The sequence below is a fragment of the Aquila chrysaetos genome, chromosome 21, assembly GCF_900496995.4.
Source record: "Aquila chrysaetos chrysaetos chromosome 21, bAquChr1.4, whole genome shotgun sequence".
Taxonomy (NCBI): Eukaryota; Metazoa; Chordata; class Aves; order Accipitriformes; family Accipitridae; genus Aquila; species Aquila chrysaetos.
Window position 1 is genome coordinate 14,987,995 of NC_044024.1, and position 25,929 is coordinate 15,013,923.

A 25,929-nucleotide genomic window follows, 5' to 3' on the forward strand; every position below is an offset into this window, starting at 1 on the left:
TTTAAAGAGAATAAATCACTTGTGTATTGTTTTTGAAATGATAGTGAAGCTGTATGTTTAGAGGGCTGCTTTTGATTTAGCAAGAACACTTTGCAGAGAGACAGCCACCATCTGGGGCTTTATGCCGCACAGTGCACAAGTGTCCTGGAACGGTACTCCTGTCTCCTATGGGCTAGCTCCTGCAGAGGCTAATACCCCGAAAGCTGATCTTAACTATAAAGTAAATAAAATGATGGCAATTTGCGTCCACATGGGTGCTGACCTAAAGACTGGATGGGGAAAAAATTCTAAAATCGGGAATTCATTTTTTTTTAAAACAAAACCACAGGACTCCTAAAAAAACTCAATATGGCCCTTTTATTCCAAAGCCAACAGTTTTCCTCAAAATATGCACCAATGTGAGTTCAGTCATTTTTCAGTTCCTCATGTAGTAAAGTGTGCATAGATGGCAGTTCACCATTTTCGATGCTGGTTTGTTTTCATACAATTTGAAAGAGTCTTTGATTAACAGTGGTCATTTGGCATGGTTTCTTAGCTATTTTAAAAATCTGTTTGAACAGTGGAAGCACTAGAGCAGGAAAAGCCAAGTTTGCAGGTGCCTTTAGCACTTTTCGGGATTTTAATGGACACTGCACAATGTCGTTATGCCTTTTTTTTTTTTTTCCCTGTGTCCTGAACAGAATCCAGCAAATCCTGTTTGTTTCTTTATGAGAGGGGAAGGATGTATTTAGGAAGGGGCGGAGGGGAACCATGCTCTGATATGAAATCTTCCTGTTTTCTGAGAATGGACTGCGGCCCCAAAATGTGGGTGCAGGGCATGTATGTTGATTTTTTAACTTGCAGAATTTCCCTGTGTAGTTTTACTTGTACATTACTGCTCTTCCTCTCTGATTTAAGGCTCAATTCTGCATCAAGCATCAGCCACAACCTGTGCAGGGGGTGTCAGGAAGCCATTTAAAACTGTCCAGATGGACTTTAATACAGGTTTTCTGCAGAATTATTTGTGTTTATTAAAACAGTACTTCTGTTTCTGCCTCAAAGTATTTTGGGAGTTTTGATTTTTTTAGAGGAGCTGAAGACAGGGAATTTGAGGCTAGAACATGCTTTTACAAGTGTTACTCACATGAATGGGCCTATTAACTTTGGACTACCTGTGTGAGAAAAGACAACTCATGTGAGCAAGGACCCTGCTGAGGGCCCTAATTAGTCAATGTGTGAATGCAGAGAATGTGCTCCAGAAGCCCATTCTCGTTACTATTCAGGACATGTTTGTCTGTCTTAATAAAGATGTCACTTCCACTTTACTATCCCTGATTTACTTTATTACGGATTAATAAATATCTGATAGATGAATCGTACATAGAGTGCCAGAGCTTGTCTGGCCTTTTGATCATTTTGTGTCAGAAAGAAGATGCAAAAGGGCCATAAACCTCTGGGTCTACCCAGCAGAGGATGTGTGCATTAAGTGGGGATGCAACCAGGTTGCTTGACAGTATTTAGTACCTTAATAGCCCTTGGGAGCGAGGGGCATCCAAGAGTTTTGAGCTTCCCTGAGGATGAAAATGAATGGAGTCACAAATGGCTTTTACACCTCTCCCAGCTGTTTATTGGGGCATAGCTGAAAATGCGGACACCAGTGCGTTTAGTCTGCTGAACATCCCATTCTTAAACCATGCTTATAGCCGAGTCACCGAATTCCCACTACTTGCTGTCAGAAACAGGGCTTATGCAATTAGGGGGGGGGTGTCTCAGTGTGTCTTTTTGCCCACTCAGCACCTCTTGACCAATTTCCTCCAACTTTGGAAGAGATGGTAGCACTCTCAAAGTTGAAAGTTTTGTGAAAACAAGCAGTCAGTGAGGAAGGAGAGAGGCTGTGGTTGGGGAAAGGGACCTAGTATAAGCCCAACTCTCATCAGACAGTAGAGAATGCAGTCACAGAAGAGAGGACAGACAGATGCGCACACACAGAGAACTGTAAGAATCAACCTTACTTGCACTGATCAAAGAACTGCTTATTTAAAGCCTTGAATAAGCTCTTCGACCTTAGTTTTTGTACTGTGGGATACCTTTACATACGGGACACAGGAAGAGTGTACTGTTAAAGCTTTGGTACTTGGTATTTTGGAAAGTACAACTTGGAAAATGTTCTCTGGAAAATGTTCTCCAGGTAATGTTCTCCAGTGTGCGAATGCAAAACCAACCACTTTTTGCAGTCCTCCCTCACACCCTGGTCCATGTTACAATTCGGCTCTCTGAGCAGACACAGCAGCAAGCCAACAACTTCATGTACAAGAGCAGACCTGCTGAGTTCAAAGGAGCGGGGCTTAAATATGTAAATGTTTGCAGGATCAGGATCCTAGATACTGCGTGGAATTTGGCCTGGCTTTCTGCTTCCCTGTAGGATTTGACCTATTGTTTTTAAACACCACTGTAATCGGTGCATTTTAATATTGCTGTGTTGTTATACTGAAAGGCAACTGGGAATTAGCATACTGTATTTCATTATTTCATGACTTTTTATATATTCATATTTAGACTGAGCAGTGTTAAAAAGAATATTTTATTCCATTATGCAATTTTTAGTGAGCTTATTATCAGTAATATGTTTAGCATAAAATTTATTAGTGACATGCCCTTTAATTTAGCCTGTCTAATTGGTGCTAATTTAGTTAGATTGCATTAAATTACACCCTTTAATGTAGCTATGTGTGGGTCAAGAAATCCATTCCAACAGGTTAGGTAATTTTTCATGCAGCTGAACAGTAAAAATGGTATTAAGGTAGCTGAAAAATGCAATCATGTTCCAAAATAATAGTTTTCCTGGATATGATTATCAGGGAAACGGGATTTCTGTTAGAAGTGCTCTTCCTTTGAAGACTTACAGGGTTCATCTTCCATCTAAACTCATGTCCCCAATCTCCACAACAAAGACAAAGGGTGGGAATTAAGATCATTACTCTTACGTGAGGGGGGATTATTAAGAATGATCTTTATTTCAGCCTTCATTCCTTCTTTATCATGCTCAGCACAAAGATAACAGTGAAAAATATGTTGTCCCTTCTTTTATCTGAGTTTCTGCTTTCTGCTCCATTAGAATTACTTTGGTCAGATGGTTGGAGTGGAAAGTAATTGATTTGATCTCAGCAGTGTACAAAGAAGCAATCTAAGCCTGACAAAACAAAACAAAAAATCTGACCTGTAAGAGTCATCGATCTCTAGCAGTAAGAGCAGAGGGCGGCAAGGCAGGACTCCTGGGGGCAGGTCTTCAGCTGGTGTAAATTGTCGTAGCTGTTATGAGTCAATGGTGTTTGAAGTCACTGGCAATTTCGCCACTGGAGGTGTCAGACCCTGGATTCGATTCCCAGTTTCCCATACAACCTCCAGAAAACTCCTGGTCCTCTCTGGTCCCTGAATGTCCCTGTCTCCACTCTATGGATCAGCAATTGCCACATTCCCGTGTCTCCAACCTCTCCCTCTGTCCCAACTTGTCTGCTGGGAATCTAGTCCAAGCGCAAGGCAAACTTCTTCAGTGTTTGGAGGTGTTTTAATACGTAATTTCTGTGCATCCAGAGGCCCCTTCACGTCTTGGTGCTGTGTGTAGCAATGGTTCCAAGAAAAGCCGAGGGAAAAAAAAGATATTAAGGCTTTCTCTCAGTGAATATAAATGTCAGTCCTGGCATGTAGAGGGTGTGCTCTCAAAGCCATGGGAGATCAATAAATAATCTCTTCCCGACCCCCTTTTTTTTTTACCCGGAGAACTTGAATCTTGTGTAAAAGGGTCTGACAGGTCTTGAGCATGTTTCTAGGGATGGCCCTTGTAGCATAACGCTTCACCGACCTGTTTTTTTTGGTGGTTTGCTGAGGTTATGGTGTGGTGTTGCCATCATTGCTGAAGGAGTTATGTTGTTAAACTGTGCTTTCCAGTTTTATTGTCATCATCCTGTTCTTGTTGAGCTTAGTTTTACTATAGACTGCCTGAATAAATAGTAACACTTCCTTGGTTTTCCTATATAACCCACTCCTGACATAGCAGTATTTGTAAAGGTTTCAGGTTGTAATTTTGGATTACCCCCATTCTCGGAGAGCATCTACACAACCAAATGCATGGGAGGTGGGTGAGAAGGAGCAGTTGGTAGGAGCTTAGGTGCAAGGAACCACAAGGGAGGAAGAATAGGGGTATCGGCTATTTTTTTACCTTTACCAGCATATATGATATTATTGCAGCCGAGTTGCACGTTTTTGGGATTTTGCAGGTAACTGGCAGCAGACTCAGAAATAAAGCCATTGCTCATTTAACTCCTAGCCTGTCCCATATTTACGCAGTTGCAGTTTTCACCTGCAGCACCAATGAGAAAAATGACTTGGAAGAACAATACTCGTAGCAATTTTCTCTTCCTACTAAGTGCTAATCTGTAAGGGTATCTCCTTGGCAAAAAAGATCCAGTTATACCAAAATATCAACCTGAGTTTCCTAACACAGCCAACTGAGCATTGAGAACAAAGCTAAATGCCTGTTAGGTCTGATCCAGAAGGCTTTTTAATTCCTTGGAAAAGGCTCCCATTCAAGATGCTGGAGCAGTTGTAAGGGATTTAACCCCTAGAAAGCATAGGAAGAGCCTCTTTTTGAGAGCAGTTGTCTGGGCTAAGCTGATACCTGTTTGGTTTTTGGAAGGATGCGAGATCAACTTTGCCTAACAACCCAGCTGTAAAACTGGCAGAAAAAGAGAGCAGCAGCAGCTCAATTGCAAACATCACACTGAGTGTTATGTTTTGGGTAAATAAATATAAAAAAGAATAAGTGGAAATCTTCCTCTAATAGGAAAATACATCAATGATACTGTAATTAGAACCAACATTATTCAACTGTAATAAAGTATTTCTTTTACTGTGATTACAACAGTTGTTTATTCTTGGGAGCTGTATCCAGAAGCAGAATACCCAGACTGGATATCCAGCAGAATATCCAGCAGCTGCCTAAAACAAGTTTCTTAAATCCATGCTTAGTGGCTCAGTTGATATTTGTCAGTAGAGCTTCAAGACAACAGACTGGGCAAGTACGCCAATCCAGCTGGGTCACAACACGGTTACAACCCTGTGCCTCAGAGTGTGTACCTGGATATTAATGAAACTGCAGCTCAAGCAGTACGGAGGGAACAGGCAGAAGCGCGGTACAGCTGCACAAGAAATTAGTCTGTTCAAGCACTGCCGTGGTCCTGCCATGCATGCAGCAATGATAGACAGATTTTATCCCAGAAACGAAAGTTAATAGTCTAGGTGGGTTTTCAGGGCTTTAAGGAAAAGAATGGATTTTTTAAAAGATGTGTGTTTATATATTGGCTTTCGATTTAGAACAATAAACACTCTACGCACGCTGGCGCTGAGCATCCTTCCAGCTATTTAAACGTTCCCAAACAAAACAGGCAGTTCAGTCCTTTCCTGTGCTCTGTCACCAGGAGAAAATGATCAGCTCCAGCAGCAAAGCCAAGTTTACAGCCAGACTAATGGGGCTGATCCCAGGCAACTTGCTGCACCCGGCTCAGTAGCCCTTCCTAGAAGGCGGCAGCTGAGGAGGACGTAGCAGCTGGACAGACTGTCTGGGTCGGGAGGTCTCTGCTGAGGAAGAGAGCGAGCAAGTACCTCTGTTTCATGGACTCCTGCCTGCAGTCTGGAGGCCTCAATAATCCCCAGTGATCCAAAGTACTCAGAAACATCACCAGAATGTTGTATGTAAATTAACTGTATAATAAAATGTTGTAGGTTAATTCTGAGGTTTCATGTTGATGTAAAGGAAATTAGCTCTTCAGTTCTCCCTGTGTCCTCCCCCTCTGCCCTGCCACAGGGCTGGTGAACAGGCTGGTCACTCTGGGCCTTGTTCTTTGTGTTCAAAGCGAAAGGAGAAGCGGTGCCAGCCCTGCCCGTTGTTCTGATAAATGCAGAGCTTGCTAGATCTGGTGCCAGTGCTGTGTTTGCCAGCACTTAACTGCATAAACGGGGACGCTGGGAGGTGATGCAGAGTTGTGCTGGGATACTTCTGTTACAGAGATCTAGGCCATCGGTAGTGTCCTTGATCTCTCGTGACATATTAGACTTGTAGCTTTTGGTTTCTTGCTGTAAATTCGAAGCTCTCACAAAAAAAATGCTCTGTGGCTGGCTGTGTGCCTGTAACCGAGGTGCTGGTGTAGAGAATTGTGAAATGGCTTCCCCCGTCAGGTGTGGTGTGATCTTCCCAGAGTCGCTGTGCCATCATCCTGGCCTTTGGGTAGAAGCTGACGGTCAGACAGAGAGTGCGGTCTCCTGGGCTTGCATGAGAAGCATCTGGCTGAGCAACGAGCTGAACTGAGGTCTTCCAAGAAGTCCGTGACATTTGCCACAGCCATTTTGGCATTGAGTCAGGCTTTGGGAAAAGATGCAAGCTGTCCTGAATTTGTTCCTATTGCCTGCAAGTAGCAGGCACCAGCGCTGGCACTTGCTTGTTGTTTTGAGTGCTGTTAGGTGGGACACTGCTGGGGGGATGCAAGCCAATACTTTGTATGATAGTATTTAGAAAGAGATAAGAAGAACCTGCTTTTCATCTAGTCTCATTCTTCCCTGCCAGCCTGTGCTTTCTTTCAGCTCAGGAGACTGAAATCTTCTGTTCTATTGTAAAAAGAAGTCACTCTGTGAGCGGAGGAGCTAATGAAGCCTGGCTTGTAATGTCTCTCTCTCATGCGGATCCTCTGATATCTTACAAAGGGCGAGCTTTATTAGCTTTTCCTCTAATGGGACAGCAGTAGGGTCCCTCTCCTCTCCCCCACTGCCTTCTTTTCAAACTCCGAAGAGTTTCTGTATCTTTTGACCTTGATGCTGGACAGCAGGGGTGAGTTGAACACCCTTTTTGTATGAGAGCACAAACACATGCATTATTTCAGACTCCCATGACTGCAGCCTGTGGGTGTCTCATTTCTGTCAGCAATCAGGCTAAAAATAAAACAAACAAATCCCCTTAAATTAAAAAGAAGCATCAGTTTTCAAATGACTTTATGGTATAAACTGGGGAGTCATCTAAAAAAAATTCAAAATAAGGGCTATACTGGCTAAGCTGAAATCCACCCACTCATAGCAACAGGAGTTAATACATTATTAGAAGAGTGGGATGTTGCTCCCAAAACTTATGTTCTGTTTGTTAGCATATATACAAGACAGCCCCATCAAGTGGCTTCTCTTTTAGTCCATGGATCAGCTTTCCATTTTCTTATGGTTAGAATTGGTGAGGCAGGAAAAGAATGGTTCATCCCTGCCTCTAACAGGCAGAGGGAGACAAGGGAAGCTGAATGGGTTAAAATCAGTGCTGGATTCAAACATCAGATTTTCCTTGTCAGTTTGTCACAAATTCAACCATATTTAAATTCAGCTGCTTGGGTAACACCCAAAAGCTGTCTTTGCACTAATGCAATTATGATAGTGCATCATTTGCTGTAAATCACAAAGCTATAGATAGGTGTAGTTGTCATGTTCTTTGTGATTAGAAGATGTAGAATCTCTAATCACTGCAATGAGAGAGGCTGTCATCGATAAAGGGAATCTGGAGCTGCAGAGCAGTATTGATTGTGCTGAGGAATCTGCAAACTCTGTTTCTCAGTTTTTGCACACTTTGAACAGCCTTTCAAGATGCACCACCAGCTTAACACACACGCGCATCCCCCCCCCCCCCCCCCCCCCCCCCCCCCAGGCTGGTGTAATAAATGAATAGGTTAGCATCTGCCTTGCTCAGGTTCTCTATCAAAAGGGTGTTCAGGAGATGCTAATTGTTTAGCAATTTCTTATCCAAAAGGGCATGCTGTTTGGTAGATCAAAATTAGAAATGGTACACTGTATTTCCACCCTGGTGGGAGTAATGGCCATTCCTGAGCATAGTCTCACATCATGCTGGTGATGGGGGTCTTGGTCCCCCCAGCTGCACTGGTGCCAAACCAGTGTGAGCTCTGTGTAGCTGGCAGAGGCTAACTGCAGAGCCAGCAGCATGGCCCCTGTGCTGAGCCCAGCCGCAGCACAAGCCAGTATTTTCTCCATTGTGGCTTTAAATACCTCCTTGAACTTTTTTGCAAATGACACAACTTCTCTACCTGTAGCTGAGAATCAGGCTTTCCCTTGCTTCAAGAAGATGTCAGTGCTTATCATCCATGTTCCTCTTCTTTAAAAAAAAAAAACAAACAAAAAAACCCCCACAACATAACCCCCAAAATAATTTATGACCAATATTCATAAATTATTTACATTCAAACTGTGGAATTGTAGGCAAAAATGAATATTAAATGACCAAGTAGGATGAAAATGGAAGGATGGCGGTGGATTGTCAGGCTGCTTGGTTGTTTTTCATGCATTTGGCTGTTTGTTTGCTTTTCCCTCAAGAATCTCCATGGATCAACATACAAAGAATTTATGTGATTTTTTTATTAATGTGTAGCATATGGTTTGAAAGCTTTTATACATTTATAGCTTTCATCCACAATCGCATAGTTCCTTGTATTGGTGTGTCTGCATAAAGATGTGTGTATGTACACAATATCTGTATGTGCATGTGTTTAAACTAATATTCTTTGTATAGAAATACTATACCCTCATGTTGCAGTTTCGCTGGTTTTCACCACTCTCTTCTTTATGCTTGGGTGGTCATATTTTGAAATTTCCCCAGGACCAGTTTTTCATGCAGTCACGTTTCTCATCACATCTGAAGGATGTTGTGCTTCGCATGGTAATTAGGTCCTCTTTGTTTCATCTGCTGAACTGCTCTCTGTTACTTCCTGCAGCACACTCACGACTGGAGGCTATTGCTGAAATGTTAGAGCAGTGGAGATTCTCTAGGAGTAAACAGCTTCACGTTAACTCGCCTTTTTTTTTTTTTTTTTAAATGCTGATTTACATCCTGTTTAAACCTTGTGCAATTATATTTATCTTTGTTGCTTTCTTCGAGTAATGCCATTTATTGGAATAATTTATTATTGCATTGTGTGGCTGGTGGGTGTGTATGGAAATCATCTGAGTATTTACAAATACATATGGCTTTATATATGAAAACGCACCAGTATCTGTCTATCTCCCTAAGGCTTGAAAATGCTGATGGCTTAGCTGGGAGCGCAAGTTGCTGTCAAGCTTTACAGAGTTTAAGCTTTCATGGCTTAAAAGAAAGCTCCGATTGTTAGTTTTTCTGGCCCCGTGTGAAGGCAGGCTGAGGGTGGCTTCAGGCTGTGTTAGGTGTCTGTGGGGCCAAGCAGGGGCCGGCCTGGGGTGGTGGTTTGCTGTAGGAGCCCCTCTCTGCGCATGCAGGGACGGGGACCCACACATGGCGCAGAGGGGACCAACAGCCAGCGCTCCTGCAAGCCTGGCCAGGCCGCTCTCTAAGAAGGGGGTTTCGTCCAGCACAATTTGATACCTCCCTTCTAGCTGTCAAGTTACAACAGAGCATCAAGCCCTAAGTTTTTAGCCTTTGTTGTTCAGAAGGAAACTTTCCAAACCTGCACGACCCCTTTTGCTGGTGCAGCCAGCTCCTGCGTCTTAGGGCTCGCAGGTTGCTCAACCTGGAGCCAAAGGGCAATTCGTTGGAGGCGGCTCAGGTTGTGTTGCTGCATTTGCGAACCCTGATGGTGCTGGGTAAGGCAACAGGAACCGGGTCAGGTTTGCCCTGAGGCTGCTAGGGAGCCCCTGCCTGGGGTCCCTGCAGAGAGAGAGATTCAGGGCAGGAGCACCGAAAATGCCTGCAGTCCTCTCAAGAAATGGGAATTGATCTGGTAACTGACCCTGAATTCCCTTTTAGTTGGTACGAAGCTCTGGAACGACTTTTTGCAAAACATGAACCAGTGTTGTTATAATGGGAACCATCACGCAGTCTGAAATGCCTGCGTGCTGGAGGCCAGCAGGAGGGGTGGACGGGCAGGAGCTCTCCAAGCAGTTTACGGTGGCAGGGCTGGGGTGGCAGCAGAGATATTTTTCACCCTGATAGATTGAATCATACCCTCAGGCTGATACGTGTTGGGTATGCTGCCGGCCCAAGTGGTGCACGCATATATACATGGAAGCGCGCACAGGCATCGGAGAGGCAGAGATGCGAACACTGATGATAGACAGCGAATGCTTTTGCCAACACGTGGTTGTTTATCTATTTTTTTCCTCTTGTAATTAATAATGCTGTGATTACTCTGATTATAATGATTGCATATCCCTTTAAGTGGTATCTAGATTGAGGTTTACACGGCATTTTTTCCTTGTTTGTGTGTTCTGCAAACATATTAAGAAAGTCTCTGAAATAATATTACCAAACATCAAGTAAAATCCTGTCTCCTGAAGGGCTGATGAGATCATATGCGTATGACTGTGTGTTATCTTGCCCTGACACATGGAATTAAGTCTTGGACTACCCTCACCTAGGAAGACATCATTCTGCCAGTGTTTTCTCTCTTCTGGCCATTTCAGATATGACAGCTTTTTTCCCTTCAGCCAATTAAAGCGGGGCTGTTCTCTGTAAAAGCCAATAAGAAAAATTTGGCAGTTTGATAATTTCTGAGAATTTCTTCATTTCATTTTGTCGAGCTTACTGGTAGCACGCAAACAGAGGCATTTGTGTCAAAAAAACCCCACCTTAGCCCTGTAACAATTCTGTGATTTTAATGAACTGAGTTGTATGTGGAAGGGAAACTGGATTTTCTGTTATCCCACTGACAAAGCTGTGGGTGAGGGAAGTCTGAAATTCAGCCATACAGCTCTGCAACTGGGAGGGGACAGTTTCTGCTGTGGAAGTTCAAACTTTGCAGCACTGCCACTTCTATTAGTATTTTTTTATTTTGGGGGGTTTTACAAATTCTGGGAAATAGTGAAAATCAGAAGCAGACATTTAGACCTTTCCCTAATTGGCATTTCCATTTTTTAAAGCAAATTCTATGTTATTTCTTTCTGGAGCTCCTGCCATTGTTTTGCTTTGTTTTCTTAATGAAGGTATTTTACCAGGTTGGAATCGGTAGGAGACACATTCATTTTTGTCACAGTGAATTTTTTTTTAAATCAACACAAAATGAACAATTTGAAATTTTCAGCTTTCTGAAAAGTTTTTTAAATGTTGTTTTAAGTCCAAATCAAAGCAATTCCCCTTCCTCCTCCAATTTGAAATTATCATTAGACAACAAATTGCTCATTGTCTAGCTTAACAAGAGTGGTTGGCTCTTCGTCTTATATTCAGATCCCCAAGCCACTGTCTGATGGGGAATTTATTCCCCATCTGTTTCCATTTCTACACTGCAAGTTCAGCCTGGCACATGAGCTGCAGTGCAATTGTGGGTTTTGTGATACATATTTAATTCACCTGACTTTCAGTCTTTAACTGAGACGCCCCGATTAAGCAGAGTGGTGACCCTAGTCTCTCTGTGTAGTCAGTGCAGAAGTGGGTTCATCCAGAAGGTGACTCTGCCCATGGAAGATCTCAATTAAATGCCTAAAGAATAACTTCTGTAAGATCAAGCTGCTATATGCTTTAAGCAGTTCCACTAAAAGAAACCTCGTTGGTTTCTAGAGACATGCTGATAATGGGCTCATTGGCTTGTTAGGTCAGCCAGCAAACGGATGCTGGGAGGTCCTTGGGGCTTAAGTACCAAGACAGCATTGTATTTCTGGGGAGATCATTGCATTTCAAGGGTGTGATGTGAGACATGAGACTGCCAAGTCATCCCCAAGCTGCATTTATTCCCCTGAAATGCTCAGTGTGTCAGACCTGATTTCAGTTATAAAATGGAAATGATAGATAAAAAAGGTCAAACCATTTATTGAGGACTGACATTTACAGCAGTCAGGAATCACCCGTTGTATACAGCTTTGTGTATATATGTCACTCCTATATGACACCATTCTGCTGAGGATCTCCAAACCACTGCTTTCCTGCTATAACTAGGTGGTGGCTAGTTATATATTGCTTACTGTGTTTATACAGATGCCAAAACAAAGAAACGCAGAAGTTAATCAACTTGCCCAAAGTTGCAGTACACCTCTAGCAAAATGAAAATATAAATTCCCAAATCCTCTCTGTGTCTGTGGTTTCACAATTCTTTCATTTTCTACTTTAATAAATTTTGTCAGACTATTTACTGTAAAGTTTGTAAATTAAAACTGTTTGGAATTAACTCCGTTTTCTATGAAAGCTGATTCTTAAAGGGCCTGTGTCCTTGATTCTATTGTAGGCAACGGCAGTTGTGTTGGATCATTGACAGGGTGTGTGGATTGAGTACAGTGCAGTAAACTAGATTGAAGGTAATAGTCCAGACAGGACAAAGAGCGATTGCTACCTGTGCTGCATCAGGACTGGGTCGCAAACAGATCTACTGTAGGAGGGATCACAATGTGTGTGTGAAATAACACTAGGAGCAGTCCGTAGATCATCTTTACCATTAAGATCTAAGTAGGAAGGAAAGGAAGGGGAAATACATACACGCTCAGTCACATGCACATACACCCGTGTGCACGTACACACATGCAGAGTAGGAGACAGACGTCTCAGATAGGGCTGGTAACAGAAAAGTAATTAAAGGTGCTGAAGCAGTAAGTGCCAAGACACCCTCTCCAAGCGTACAGAAGGTTTGCTAATGTCGCTGTTTATGTCCCTAAGGTATCATGCAATTCTGGTATTTGTCTCAGATGCCCTTCTGTGAGATTTGCATTGCCTAGGAGCCGGTCTGTTTTCTCCTTGCCTTAACGGTCTGACTTTGAGAGCTGAGCCTTGAGATCACTGCGCCTCAAGGAGACCCAACACACGCCCAGTTAATGTGGTCTTCAGGGCTGTTTTCTTCCCATTGCTCATGCATTGCTGCAGCATTATTTCTCAGTGCTTTGAATTAAGGGGCTAATATCCTGGCACTAAGGATTTAAGGGACCTTGTGCAGATATAGACAGTATAATTTATGGAGCAAATACAACAGTAATCTTGAAAATACTGATAAAATGACCTATCATTACATAATAGGTATTAGATCTCATGTTCCCTGTTCCCCCTTCTCGTTCCCAAAAAGGAAACTTTTTAGCTTCTGGATAAGATGCCAAGAATTACTAGTCAGCCTCAACTTTACAAATGCGGAAAAAAGACATTTAGGTTTTAATGAAACATGTCTTCCAAGTTAACTTAAATGCTTGCTTAGATAGCTTTTGAGATTAGTCTAAGAATAATAAACTGTTATTTATAGGGAACTTCCTGGCCAAAGACCTCTGGGCAGCTCCAGAATACCAGAACAAAGGATTTACAGCCCACTGACTACTTAAAATGGTGATGTTATTTTCAGATTCAAAAGTCTTTTTTCCGTTATGACAACCTTTTGGTGAAGAGGAAAAGCTGTCTACTGATCCTTCGGATTCTGGAGTTACTCTTGATAGTGTGATACACATGGGTTAGTTTATTTAGCTTGAGTTTGGAGCTTTTACAGATCTGTGTTGTGTCTTCTGTGCAGATTTGTTTTTCTGCTTGTGGCATCAGTCAGAATAAATGGAGGGATGGGATCTGCCCCGGCTGTTGTAGGGAATTTTCCTGAAGTGTCCCCAGCCTCCTAATAAATCAGTGTCTTTCCTAGTCTGTTTCTGATGGGATCCGGCAGCAGGTCAGCATCCTTAGGTAAAGAAAGGCTTCCTGAAGTGAACAGCAGTCACAGAAAGTAAATTAATGGAAGCCGGCATCTGCTGATCTCTTTGACAATAAGGAATTTTGTTGCCAACACTTATAAACCATTGGAAATGGTCTCCATTGGAAACCAGATTTCGACTTTCTGCCCTGGGCTGCCAGAAGTATTTCAGCATAAAATGCTAAAGTAAGTTGAACTTTCAATTATAATTTCAATGACTGTCTAGCGAAATGGATTAATGCTCTGGCACTGCACCTTTGAGGCTTTGGCTCGAATCTTGTAGGATAAAAATCTGTCTGCTTTGACAGTTGAAAAGGTCAGAAGTGAAATAATGTCAGGTGGTCTTAGCCTAATTCAATGTCTCGATTAAGAAGTAGATGTAAAAGTTGTTAATGTGGGATATCATATCAGATCCTTTGCAAAAATATAAATAATTCTTTATTTACATTTTATCAGCAAAATTAGATGCAGACAGCTGCATTCTGGAGAGGTGGAGCTTAGTTCAGACTTCAGGAACACTGGATTGCAAAGTGAGCAAAATACAGGTTACAATATGCGGTATCTTAAGCTCAAAAGCTTGTATCCATGATGAAATTGATTTCCTGATCTTTGACTGTGTCAAACATAGTTCTCACTTAAGTATTTTTTGAAGTTTAATTTGGGAATTTTTATTAGCTGAGAGTATAGAAAGAACATGTTCTTCCCACTGTTCAGGCAAGACAAGGGGTCTCTTCAATTTACTTTTTGAAACTGCTGCAATTAAATTCCTAAGCTTATTAAATAGGATTGTGGTTAAGGAGCAAAATACGGATATTTGCAGAATGCATTTTTCTCTTATTTGGATACATATTTATATAATTTTATATGATAATAATATATAAATATAAATTGCTTCTCCAGACATCCCTGCGGAAAGGTCACTACGGCAAAAATTTCTAGCAATAGTCACAGGAATTTCTGTTGGGAAAAAGGAACGAATAAGGGTTTGGGGCCGCATGTCTCAGTGACGGGTACGGTGGCTAACAGAGCTGCAGAGCACTTTTGCTGCCTTCGATTTGTCCCAGCCTCGCTTCTCACCAGCTCTCCTCACATGCTAGGCAGCCTTGGCACTGCTCTTCCAAGTGAGGTTGCAGATTTTCTTTGCTTATTTCAATAGGAAACACACGTACAAGATAGTGCAAATTGGAAATCAGCTGTCATGGTATGCTACATAAATTATCCGGTTCTGGCTGGTAATCTATTGCAGACGATTAAATAAGTGAGCAGTTATGTCCTTTTCAGCACTGGTAGGCATCTTTGTTTTATTTAATTCCCTGTTCCTTCTCTCTGTGTGCGTGTATGTGGTGTGTCGTGGGGTTTTTTTTCAATTTGTGTTTCCGTCTTAAGGCAAAGAAACCACAGTCTCCATGTCATCATGATGCAATGCAAGAGCTGATGGAACTGTACATATGTTGTAAAGATTAATTGGCATTCAGTTAGGCCCCATAAAGCATGGCATGCCATGCATTATCCTCTATTTTGCCTTCAATTTACAGTGAGGTTCAGTTCACATAGTGGGCACAGACTGAAAAAAGGGTATTTCTGAAGTATAAAACGTGTACTTTTTAGTAGGCTGACCTTCCCAGTGACAAAACCTTAGAAGAGCTTTGGAGATTCAGATACGACTTAATTGTGGGGCAGTTGTAACACCGTCGTGCTTTTCTCTGCCAAGATCTACTAAGTGGGGCCCAGGGGACCATCGAAACCGCAGAATTATCTTTTATTTGTTCTCTGGATTTTTCTGACCCAAAATAAAGGTAACCCCTCGCCATCCTCACACTTAAAAGACGTGGAGTTTAACTGCGGTGCAAAACCAGAAGACCGTCCGTGGCTGCGAGGGCACTGCGGTGCGCGGTGCCGCATTTTGCTGACCGCTGGCGGGTGCGGCGGTGCCGCCCTTGCCGGGCTGCCAGGGAAGGCAGAGAGGCCGAGCACCCTGACTGCGAACCGTTATTTATAACAGAACAAAGTGGTAATTTTGCAACTATCACGGCTCAAATATGGGACCATTTCCCTAGTAATAAAACTATTACTCTGTAACTGTTTACTTATCAGGAGACCATTATGTGATTGATGACCTGAAAATGGAGGTTATCTTTCAATTCATTTGAAATGCAAACTGACTAGAAAATCTATAGTTATTGCAGCGTATTTTTAAGCAAAATCAGGCACCTACATTGACCTCCTATTTACATTTCTTTGAGAAGAAAAATCACATAAAAGCTATCAAGAAACACATTTCACAGCAGGCAAATTAATTGGTTTTACTGTATTTGAATGGAGGGTTTGTCAAATAAAACATGCCATGACAGTTAATAGTGTCATTTAGAGGCAGAAAATTATTGGCTTATTTGTTATTGGATAAAAGGAAGGCAAACACTTTGTATTAGGAAGTTTTAATGTGTTTAAAATCCTCATTAGGGATTTATGGACATTCTTGCTTAGCATAGCGCCTCATTAATTTGAGGCTAAACAGTTACTTCTGTGTTTCAATTCCAATTTTTTTTTCCCTTTTCTTTAATTAGATCTCGCATTAGAGTTTGGTCTCTACACCACTGGAGATGTAGAATTAATTAATGTGATTTATAAATCTAATGGAAGTGAGTTATTCTTAGATATCTTTTCATTTTAGTGAGCGGTTTAACTGCATGCAGCATAAGTGCACACAGATCTAAGAGATTTTGGGAGCTCAGGAAAAGTACGCGACTTCTGCATTGAATACATTTAGCAGCATCCCTTGGCGTTAATAGATCAAAGCATTTTAATTAGAAATGTAACTAAAAGAGGGGCCATAAAGATCCCATTCAAAATCAGATTTCCTTTGTTCTAAGTTCCGTACTGTCCAAAAAGTGTTATTTTAGCTCCCCTTTTGTATGATAACCATGACTTTCAGTAGCAGTTGGAATAATCATGTGTCTTACTATTTAATGAGCGTAAGATCTGGCTCTTAATCTAGTCTGAATTCGGATCCAGTCCCAATAAAGACATAATCATTAATTGTGCTATTTTGTTACTATCAATAAAAGGAAAATGGCTTTTATTTCATATAGGAATTTCATTTATTCAATTGAATTTTATGTAAAGAAGTGTGTTTGTGTGGACTAGTTATGCTAACAGGTAGAGTTGGTATTTAAACCCTAAGAGACTTCAAAATACATTTCTTTTGTTTCCCCCCGGGCAAGACCATGTCCTTGCCCTTTGAATTCTGGCCCTCTATTTTGAAGACAGTCTGAGGACGCCATCCGCGAGTTGTGACCACGGTGGAGGGACGTATGAAAACAACTAATTTGCAAACAAGCTCTGAGCAATTAATTTGTGTCCCAGCATTGGCCTTGCAGCTATGCAAAGTACTGTACAATTTAAACCCAGAAGTACCTTTTTTCAGAGAGGACATTCATACCTGCTTTAAAAAAAGAAGTGGAACAGATAACCGGCACAGTCACCCACTGTATTCTTGTAGCTACAGTAAAGGTATTGTCAGATGTAAATAGATGCTTTAAAAGGTTCCTCTTTAAAACCTCAAAAGAAATGTTACAGTCTGAATTCATGAGGTCAAATAATGCTTCAGGTTACACTGATGCAACTTTACTGACATCAGCGGAGTTTTAGTCATGTCACCGGGGCCGCAGTCTGACCTGGCAACTTTGCTGCTATTTTAGCAGGAAGTTACACAACTCCTGCCCGATGCTGCTTGCTCTCATGCTGGCATGTACTGGGAGCAGGCACCAAATTCCACTAATGTAAAATAGATTTAAGGGAGATCCAGTTCCAAGTTGGATTAAATTTACATGTCTGTATAGCAAAGGGATTTTGAATGATTTCCAAGAGGTTCTACTCAAAGGGTTACACTGAGAATAAATATGGAGTCTAATTTACATCCCCCTAACTGAGGGTGAATAGACTTGGAAGCTGAACTCCCTTCACACTCCTTTTATACTGCTTCATTGTCTTCAGAGGAGTTAGATTTCATTCACACTGGTAAAAGTAAGACAAGAAACAGGCACTTGATCTTTATTTCTGCCACACCATATATCTCACCGCACCAGAGGGTTGCATAGTCTGTTAGGCAGGCTTTGATGTTTCAAGTGGACAAGTGCACAGTGGCATTTTAGGTCAGGGTTCCTTTTATCATCAGTTTAATGGAAATGTATAAGGTAACCTCTCCCAGAATAAGGTGAAAATACCAAGGCACATAAGAAAATGTACTTACTTTATATAAGTAAATAAGTACTTGCAGTCATTGGAGGAGGAGGGACAGAGAGAGAGGGGAAGGAATAAAGGAAGAAAGAAAAAAAGAAAATGTGAAGTTCAAATTTCCTTGCTCTTTGTCAGTATTAAATGGTTGTAACAGCCTTTATGCAAGCCAGTATTTTGGTCACAAATTAAGTACTGCAAATGCCACTTTTGTTGGGGCCTGGCTGAATACTGACATTACCAGTTACTCTGGTGTTATCATCATGGTGAGCTTCTAAAATACTACATTCAGAATATTCCATAAGTAAAATGTGCAGCCTTACCTACATTAAGAAACTCCCAGGAGACCTTGAAGTGAGAGATCACTTTATCAGGCTTCTTTCTCTAATAGAGTTTGGCAATTTACTGCATGAAAATAATGGAGAACCATTGAGTTTAAATTGAACATCAGCATATTGTGCTTTCATGGAGACTATTTCATGCTGATCAACATTGAAATGGTATTGTTAAAAGAAAACATCAAAGAAATGAAAAAGAAGAAATGGGCTAAATACAGCATGCACTGGGAAGAACAGGAAAAATATAATTGTCACATCCAGGTCAGTCTGGTTTAAAAGTTGCTGTAGCAGAACTAAATGCCGGTGAAAAAACATTGTCCTTGCAGTTGGGATTGCTCTGACTGCGAGGTCTTTGTAAGCTGAGTTCATTGTAGGGAAATCAAGCTATAATTCTTCTTGATTTGTGGGCTAGTGCCCAAGTGCCCCAACCTGGTGTACCTGCACCGTTTTGTCTAGTGTTTAGGTGACTGGAGAGGAGCATATTAGAGTTGTTGGCTTTTGTATGAAACTAAAGGTACCCATTGTGGGCAGTTTTGGCTTCTGAACTAGAGACCTTTTGGGAAGTTCACTAAAGTCAGTGGGAGTCTGATTCAGTCACGTTTTGGACCACACGAGTAAGTTGTTTTTCCTAGCTAATGTGCTTTACTCGAGGGAAGAGGCATAAACTTCTCCATCCACCACTGGAAGAGCAGCACTGACTGCAAGCCAGGTTGTCTTAGCTTAACAAATGAATTAACTTGGTCCACTCCTTAAAACTTTTTCCTGTTTTTAGGTTCTCCAGTAAATGCATATTTGACACAACTGCTTCTGCGGTATTTGTATTAAGGGGGAACAGAGGAGCAGCTCTCTATTTTGGTTTAGGCAATAGTTTTTCTTTCTCTCTTGGTTTTTATATATATATATAAAGTATATATTTTCAAAGACCTTTTAATAAGCCCCCAGAGATATTTTTGGGGTTGAAATAATGGAAAATGTAGTCTTCTCATGGTATTTTGGTTCCAGGATGGTGGAGGTACTAAAAGAAAACAGTGGTTATACATTATTTGGGACCCAGAAATGGCTCCCTTGAGAATTAATAACCCTGTGAAAAACACATAGATGTATTTGAATACCAAGGGAGCAATTTTATTTGGGTTTTTTTGAATACCACCATGTTTGACTTCGTTCAGTTTCCTCCAGAGCCCAAACATACAGTCCTAATATATGTTGGTGATAACCTCATGAATATCAAATAGACCAGAAAAAAAATATACCACTCAGGTTGCAATATTCATTCCTTGCTCTTTTGCTGCTTCCGTTCTTACCCATTTGCACTGAAGTTAGTAAGGAAGAGACAAGACCCTCCCAACTAGTGGGATTAGTTTGACATCTATTTCAGGTGTCTTTAACATGAATGACCCTTTGGGGACAAAATATTAGTGAGATAGGAAACAGACAAAAGCATGAACTGTGAAACAACCCAAGGAGGTTTGAACAGTGGGCTCTGAGCAGTGGTGTGAAGCTTACCTCAAGTAAATGTGAAACAGTCTTCCTCAGGGGGAGAAATGTGTAGTCAGATGGCAGCTGAGGGGCAGGCTGCTGGCTGAAAAGGGGCAAGTCCAGAAGAGATGTACGGAATGACTGAAGAGGGGAAATGAAGCCTGGGCATGCAAGGAAATACTGATGGCAATCAAAGGAAAGCTGGTGTTGGAAAGGCATGGGTGTATACTCCATTCAAGTGCAGGTGAAGTACTGCATCTTCTTAGATTTGTAGTGAGCATATTGCAGAAATCGAATCACAGGTTCATATAGGTTGGAAGGATGTTCAAAGGTCATGTAGTCCAACGTCTTGTATCTGGAAACCCTGCTATTCTTAGTACTGCCCGATCCATTTCCCACTTGTATTAATCAAAAAAAGAAGCAGCCTCTGTTAATAGGAAGCCTGGCAGGAGCTGAAGGCATTCATAGGACAAGGCTTCTGCTGACAGTCCTGGTTTTGCTGCTTCTGGTTTTCTAAGTGTTTTCCTCTTATCACTGTGTAGTGCACAGTGGAAATGATCGATCAAGGCTCGTGCACAGGATCTTTCCGTGCTAGCAAGTGAAAAATCAATTTGTGTTCAGAGGAATAAACAGTAGTATGAGCTTCATCTCCCCAGAGTCAAAATGGGTTCCTTGATGAAGGAGATGACAATGAAAGCTGAGTTCTTGATGTATAAGCACATAGGTGCTCATATGCAAGAAATGAGAGTGGGTTCCTACATTCGTTTAACATGCTACATTTATCTTTCCAGTAAAACAAAGATAGGAAGAAGAGATTACTTGTTGAATGCCAACTGTGCATCAATAAAGCCAGAGGGATTGTTCACAAAGAGTTTATCCAGATGAAAATGTAGTTGGTCAGTTCTGGCAAAGACATTATTCATTGTGTATTTCTGCTTTCTGACAGTGCATTTGAATTTTCAGAACTATTCTGACAAGTCTGTTGGAAGATTTTGTTGCTAACATTTCTGAGAAATGCCTGCTGTCGGGTGTAAATTACAGGGAAAAGAGACTTTATATGATTTTTCTGTGCCGCAAAAACAAAATCTGATCTCATGCAGGTTATAAATTGTCCAGGATGTAAGAGTGGTCAAGGAACTGTTGAATGAATAAATGGAAGGTTAGATCAACATGACTCATCAGATATTGTAACCATTCACCCAGTGTCATTTGATCTGCATAACATTAAAGGCTACTATTCCCTCACTCTTAGATTTCTGCCCTCCTTCCCTCCCTTTAAAGTTTAGCACTGAGCCATCCAAGCCATACATTAAACCTTTGGTTCCACATCATTTAAGTTCTGTTCTCTCTCTTGTGAGACCAAAATGTGAAGAGAGCCTTAGAATACTGGCTTGTATTAGGTGGAATATTTTGACCATCTGACCTTTCCTTTTTTCTTCTTTCTTTCTTTTAGCAAGCAATATTTAAAAGTAAACATGAAGCGTTTTGATGCAAAAGAGTTTTGCCAGATTAAAATGAAACTGGAAGATGAGTTCAGTGTAGCATGTAGCCTTTGTGAAATCTTTTTGTTTTGATTGAAATTTTATTACCTCAGGATGTCTGTCTGCAGCTTATGTAATATTCACTGTTCTTCAGTCTGGGGTTCATGAATGCACTGCCGGCTGAGAGAAGAGCTCATGATGTGAAATGCAACTACTCGGTCTTATGGAAGCCAAATTCCTGGAATCTGTCCTTTTGGCTGAGTTAGATCATGCTGCTCACAAAGGAAAAAAAGCACCAAAAGCATGCACAAATGCAAGCTGTGCCCTCCTTTTTAGAATCTGATTACTGATGAAAGCTGAAGAGGAGAGGGGGTGGAGAATCACATGAGGGGTCCTAAACTACTTGATTTTTATTAGATTAGGAAAGTAGTAGTATGGGATGGATGTCCAATCTTGACTAAACTACAGGAGGAACGTGGCATTTTATTAATGGCAATTCTAATAACAATTTGCTATAGCACTAGTACTTGAGAAGGTGATGAATATTGTATCTGCTCTGTTTCATTCTGTCCTGATGAATCTATGCTTGGGTGCCGTGGTGTGCCGTGTGGGCCTGCTTGCACTTGTTAGCTGAATGCAAGTGTTTATGGACAATTAAACTTGCAATTTTTGATTCACACTTTGAAAGGCTGAGAGATTGTTTTTTTCCTTTTTTTTCCAGGATAGACTAAGTTTCTAATAGATCTGTGCCTTTCAAATCTCTTAGAATGTGCAACTGTAGCATGATTTTAGAAAAATGGTCTCATTTCTTTAGAAATCCATTAATAGTAATGTACTGAAAGACTCTTACATTGATCTTCTCTCTGATAGCCATGTTGTAATAATTATTCTTTTAATGTTTGCATCAATCTAAATGTTTTCCTCTTTGTGCTAGCTCCTACTTGGATCTCCCTATATGACAATCACAGCACTTTGACATCTTGCATTACTTTAATACCAGTGATTCAAAACAAAGCAATGCCAAAGGGAACAAAAGTTCTGTCAAGCCATTAAAATCTTCTTTGCCATTAACACAATTAAATTGATGCATGAGCATTTAAAGTTATTAGCAAGTGCTGCCAGCAGAAGCTGGTTGTGATTGCATAATATATAGTGGGCTTTATTAAAGGAAAATGGTATGTTTATTGTTATTATCATCATTAGTTCTGAAGTAACATAAACTTAAACAGGGCTGTGAATTGGGAGAGGACTGTGAAACAAGTGAGAACATGCTCTGCCCTGTGTTAATAGTCAGGGACACAATTATCACAATTAAGACATTTCTAAACAAAGGAATACACATGGTATCTCGGCTAACCATTGAAAATGGCATGTGTGGTGGTAGGGAGGGGTGTTAAATAAAGAGAGGGCTCTGTACCTCTGCTGCTCTCACTCTTCCCAGTCTGACTCACTCAGCTGGATTTTGGGCTGCTCCTGTTACTGCTGTGAGAGATTTTGTGGTTGGTGTGTACACTGCAGGCTTGTTGGGGGAGTATTTGTTTTGTTTTCTCGTATTCCAACATACTAATTTTTCAATGAAAAAAATCAGGAGTGTATTAGAGACATATGTACTCCCACTATCCCACTGCACATTGCAGTAATACCCGTGCTTGCTAATCTTTTGGTTAAAGTTAACTATATTCCTTGCTGAATGGAGAGTTGGTATGAGGTATGGAAAACGCAGATTAGCAAAGAACTTACAGGTATTGAGAGGGAAAAAAGTGATTTAAATGGAAAGTAGGGGGATGAAGGAAGGCCAATGAAGTGCTGCAATATCAAGTCATGCAGTATGAGGGTGGACTGCGTGCCTGTTGCAGTTAATGCTGACCATCCACTGGAAGTTCTCAGCCTAGGTTTGTTAGGTAGAATTTGAGCTGAGTAGAAACTGGGGACAAAAGGTAAGGCTGTTTTTTTGGATGGCTGAATGTTTTTAAGTGTTATTAAGGAAAATTATAATCTATAGTTGCTGAAGTAGATAAAAATCACTAATATCCCTGTAGTGTAGTCATATTCACTTGAGTACTTCTTTACCAAGATATTGATGAACTGTTGGAAATTCAGAGAACAGTGATGAAATAAGCCAAACGGATGGAAAACCTTGTTTATCAGGAAAGAAGGTAAAAGTTGAACATACAGCATTTGAGAAAAGTGGAGTATAATTCTGCATGTCTGTGCGTGGTGTAAATGTGAAGGGAAGTAATGAATTACTTAGAGTAGTGGGAAGACCTCTGCAGAAGGGCTGAGGTGACACTGAAAGCAAAATTTTAACAATTATCACAAAAAGGGCCAAACAGTTTACAACACTGCTCTGTATTTTATTAAGGGAAGAGATGGGAGGTGCTTTTCCCTACAGTTTTTGGGTCAGACTAGCCACAGTACTAGAAGATATGGGGAAACGTGCTACATTAGCAGAGTGTGAACTTGGTGATCTAATAGGTCTTTCTGGTCTTTGACTTTTGTAGCTGTGTGGATTTATTCTTGAAGCTTAGTGCTGGCTGAAATATAGGAGGAAAGCCATGGTCAGTGCTTTTGGTCAAGCTCTATAGCAGATTAGGATGACAGGGATTAAGTTTAGTCACGGGTGTCTTTTACCAAACTAGTTACCAAGGGCAATAAGGTAGAAGCATCAGGCAGAAAAGTCTCACTGAATATTTATGGTACAAAGCACTTACCTGTTTTTTGCTACCTTCCTGAATATTGTCTCTTCCTGTTCTGCTGTACCCCCATGACAAGAAGCCATCATATCTAACTGCAAGTGCTACAGAATGGTTGTATGTACGGGTCATGTCTGCCTGCTGTTTCTGTAGTTGTTCACAGTATTTAGAGGTTTTGTGTTCTTCTGTGTCCTTGGAATGAGGGATTGTGGCAAATGGTGTAAGTACCATTTAAACGAGTATTTTCAATTGTAAGATGTTAAGGGCACCACTGGGTGTGTGCATGGGTATGGTTGTGTGCGTAGAGATATTGCATCTTTCTAAGGGGAGAAGGAATATCTGTCAAGCCTCTCGAGGTGGATTCCTATGTGCTGTTCAGTCTTCAGACGGTACTTAACCTGCAACAGGCTGATGAAGCGAGGGACAACAAAATCAGCAGCTACCCTTACATTCCAACTAGTATTTTACTACAGTATATGTTTTAAGTTTTAAGAGCTGTCTTGGCTGTTAGCCTATTAAGCTGTAGGATAAGATAGTTGATGATAACAGCTTTCTCCTAACTGTTATCACCTCTGTCCTTCGCTGCAGCGTGCGGCAAGTTAAACCAAACCTCGCCTTCTCTCTGAAGGCTGCCGATAGGAGTAACAGTGGGATCTTCTTCAATTACAGAAGTTTCAGGCAATTCTAGTGCCAGTTCTCAACTGTGAGGAAATCAGAGTATTTTATTGCTTCAGAAGTGTCATTAGTAGCACAAAGCAGTATGGAAGAAAAAAACAACTTTTGACAAAATGGCTCCTGCTGATGATTTATGTTGATCTGAACTGGAAAATGTGATAGGCAGCAAGTGTGGGTACAGCAGTCTTCAGAGGCTGTTGCTTGTTAGCTGTTCACCTGTGTGGTTGTAGTCACTGAACTTTGCATCCAGCACCTGACTAAACATTTATTCTTTTCTTTAAACCTAGGTTACTCTTCCCAATGACTCCAGCTGTGTGGAAGAAATATTACGGGTAAGTAATACCCTTTGCTTTTGTATCTTTTGTGTAATTGTAGTGCTGTTATTTCGTCTTTCTTGGAGAAAGGTTATATGGTTGTCTTTAATACTGTAGTTAAATAATAACATATTACTGGGTCTCTATTAAAGAGACACAGCCAAGTGGTAGGCCCAGGGTGCTCCTTAGTGAGTAAGGTCAGTTCACTTAGTACTCTGCATCTGCCAGCTTGTCTCAGTCAGGATTTACACACGTTCCTGTTCTTTTTTAAGCTCTCAGTCTCTGTGAGTCTCTCCAGGACATGGGTCTCTCCTACCCTGAGGTTGTGTCGCCTTAATTCTCCCACTCACAGACTGACCTATAGTCATCGTCTTCCCCCAGACTACAGTTGCTCATCGTTCATGGGTTTGTTAGAGACCTACAGGCTTTTTTTTTTTTTTTTTTCTGGGAGCTCTGCTCAGTGTTTGAATACAGAAAATTAAAACAACCACTCCAAACTGAGCATGGCTTAATTGCAACAACATCGTATAACAGGAAGAAGGGGAGTGTGCATAACGAGTTGTACATGTGTAAATCCACCTTACTTTAAGTGTAAGATGGGCTTTTCTTCAGACACCCCAACTTTGGGGTCCTCTGTTGGCAGTGAGTTTTTTCTGGGGGCTGGTTGTGACCCACCAGTCCCTATCTGTGTTTTAGGTTTTTATCCTCATGGGTCAAGTTTCCCATCTGTCAGAGCTACTTCCCTGGGATTGCCAGCCAACACCTCGGTGTAGAAGGGATAGAATTTCAGTGGGAATTTGTGCCAGCCATGTCTTTATCACTAGGAGCAACTGGTGCAGACTAACCCAGACCTGAAATGATGTGTAACAATCCTGCCAACTTGCTTGCAAAGACATGGACTTATTCTCACTTATAAAATAAAATAGGCTCCTCTGTATTCATTGTAATCCAGAGTTAAATAGTTTGGGAAACTTGCTCCTGTTTTGTGTACGCACATTATCTTGGGATGCTATTGATGTCCTTGTGGGTTGCCCATGTTGCTGTAGAAGTATGTTGAACCAACAGGCAAGCATGCATGTGCAGACCTGCAGTAG

The 25,929-nt window shown here is 41.2% G+C and overlaps 1 protein-coding gene across 3 annotated transcripts in view; it reads left to right on the forward strand.

Moving 5' to 3' along the window:
* The window catches only part of AFF2 (AF4/FMR2 family member 2), a 350,925-nt gene that overhangs the window by 161,380 nt on the left and 163,616 nt on the right, over positions 1–25,929 (forward strand). For all 3 annotated transcript variants that reach the window (XM_029996601.2, XM_029996599.1, XM_029996600.2), the window contains exon 4: positions 24,809–24,853. In XM_029996601.2, the coding sequence (XP_029852461.1) occupies positions 24,809–24,853 (45 nt within the window). The remainder of the gene's footprint in view (positions 1–24,808; positions 24,854–25,929) is intronic.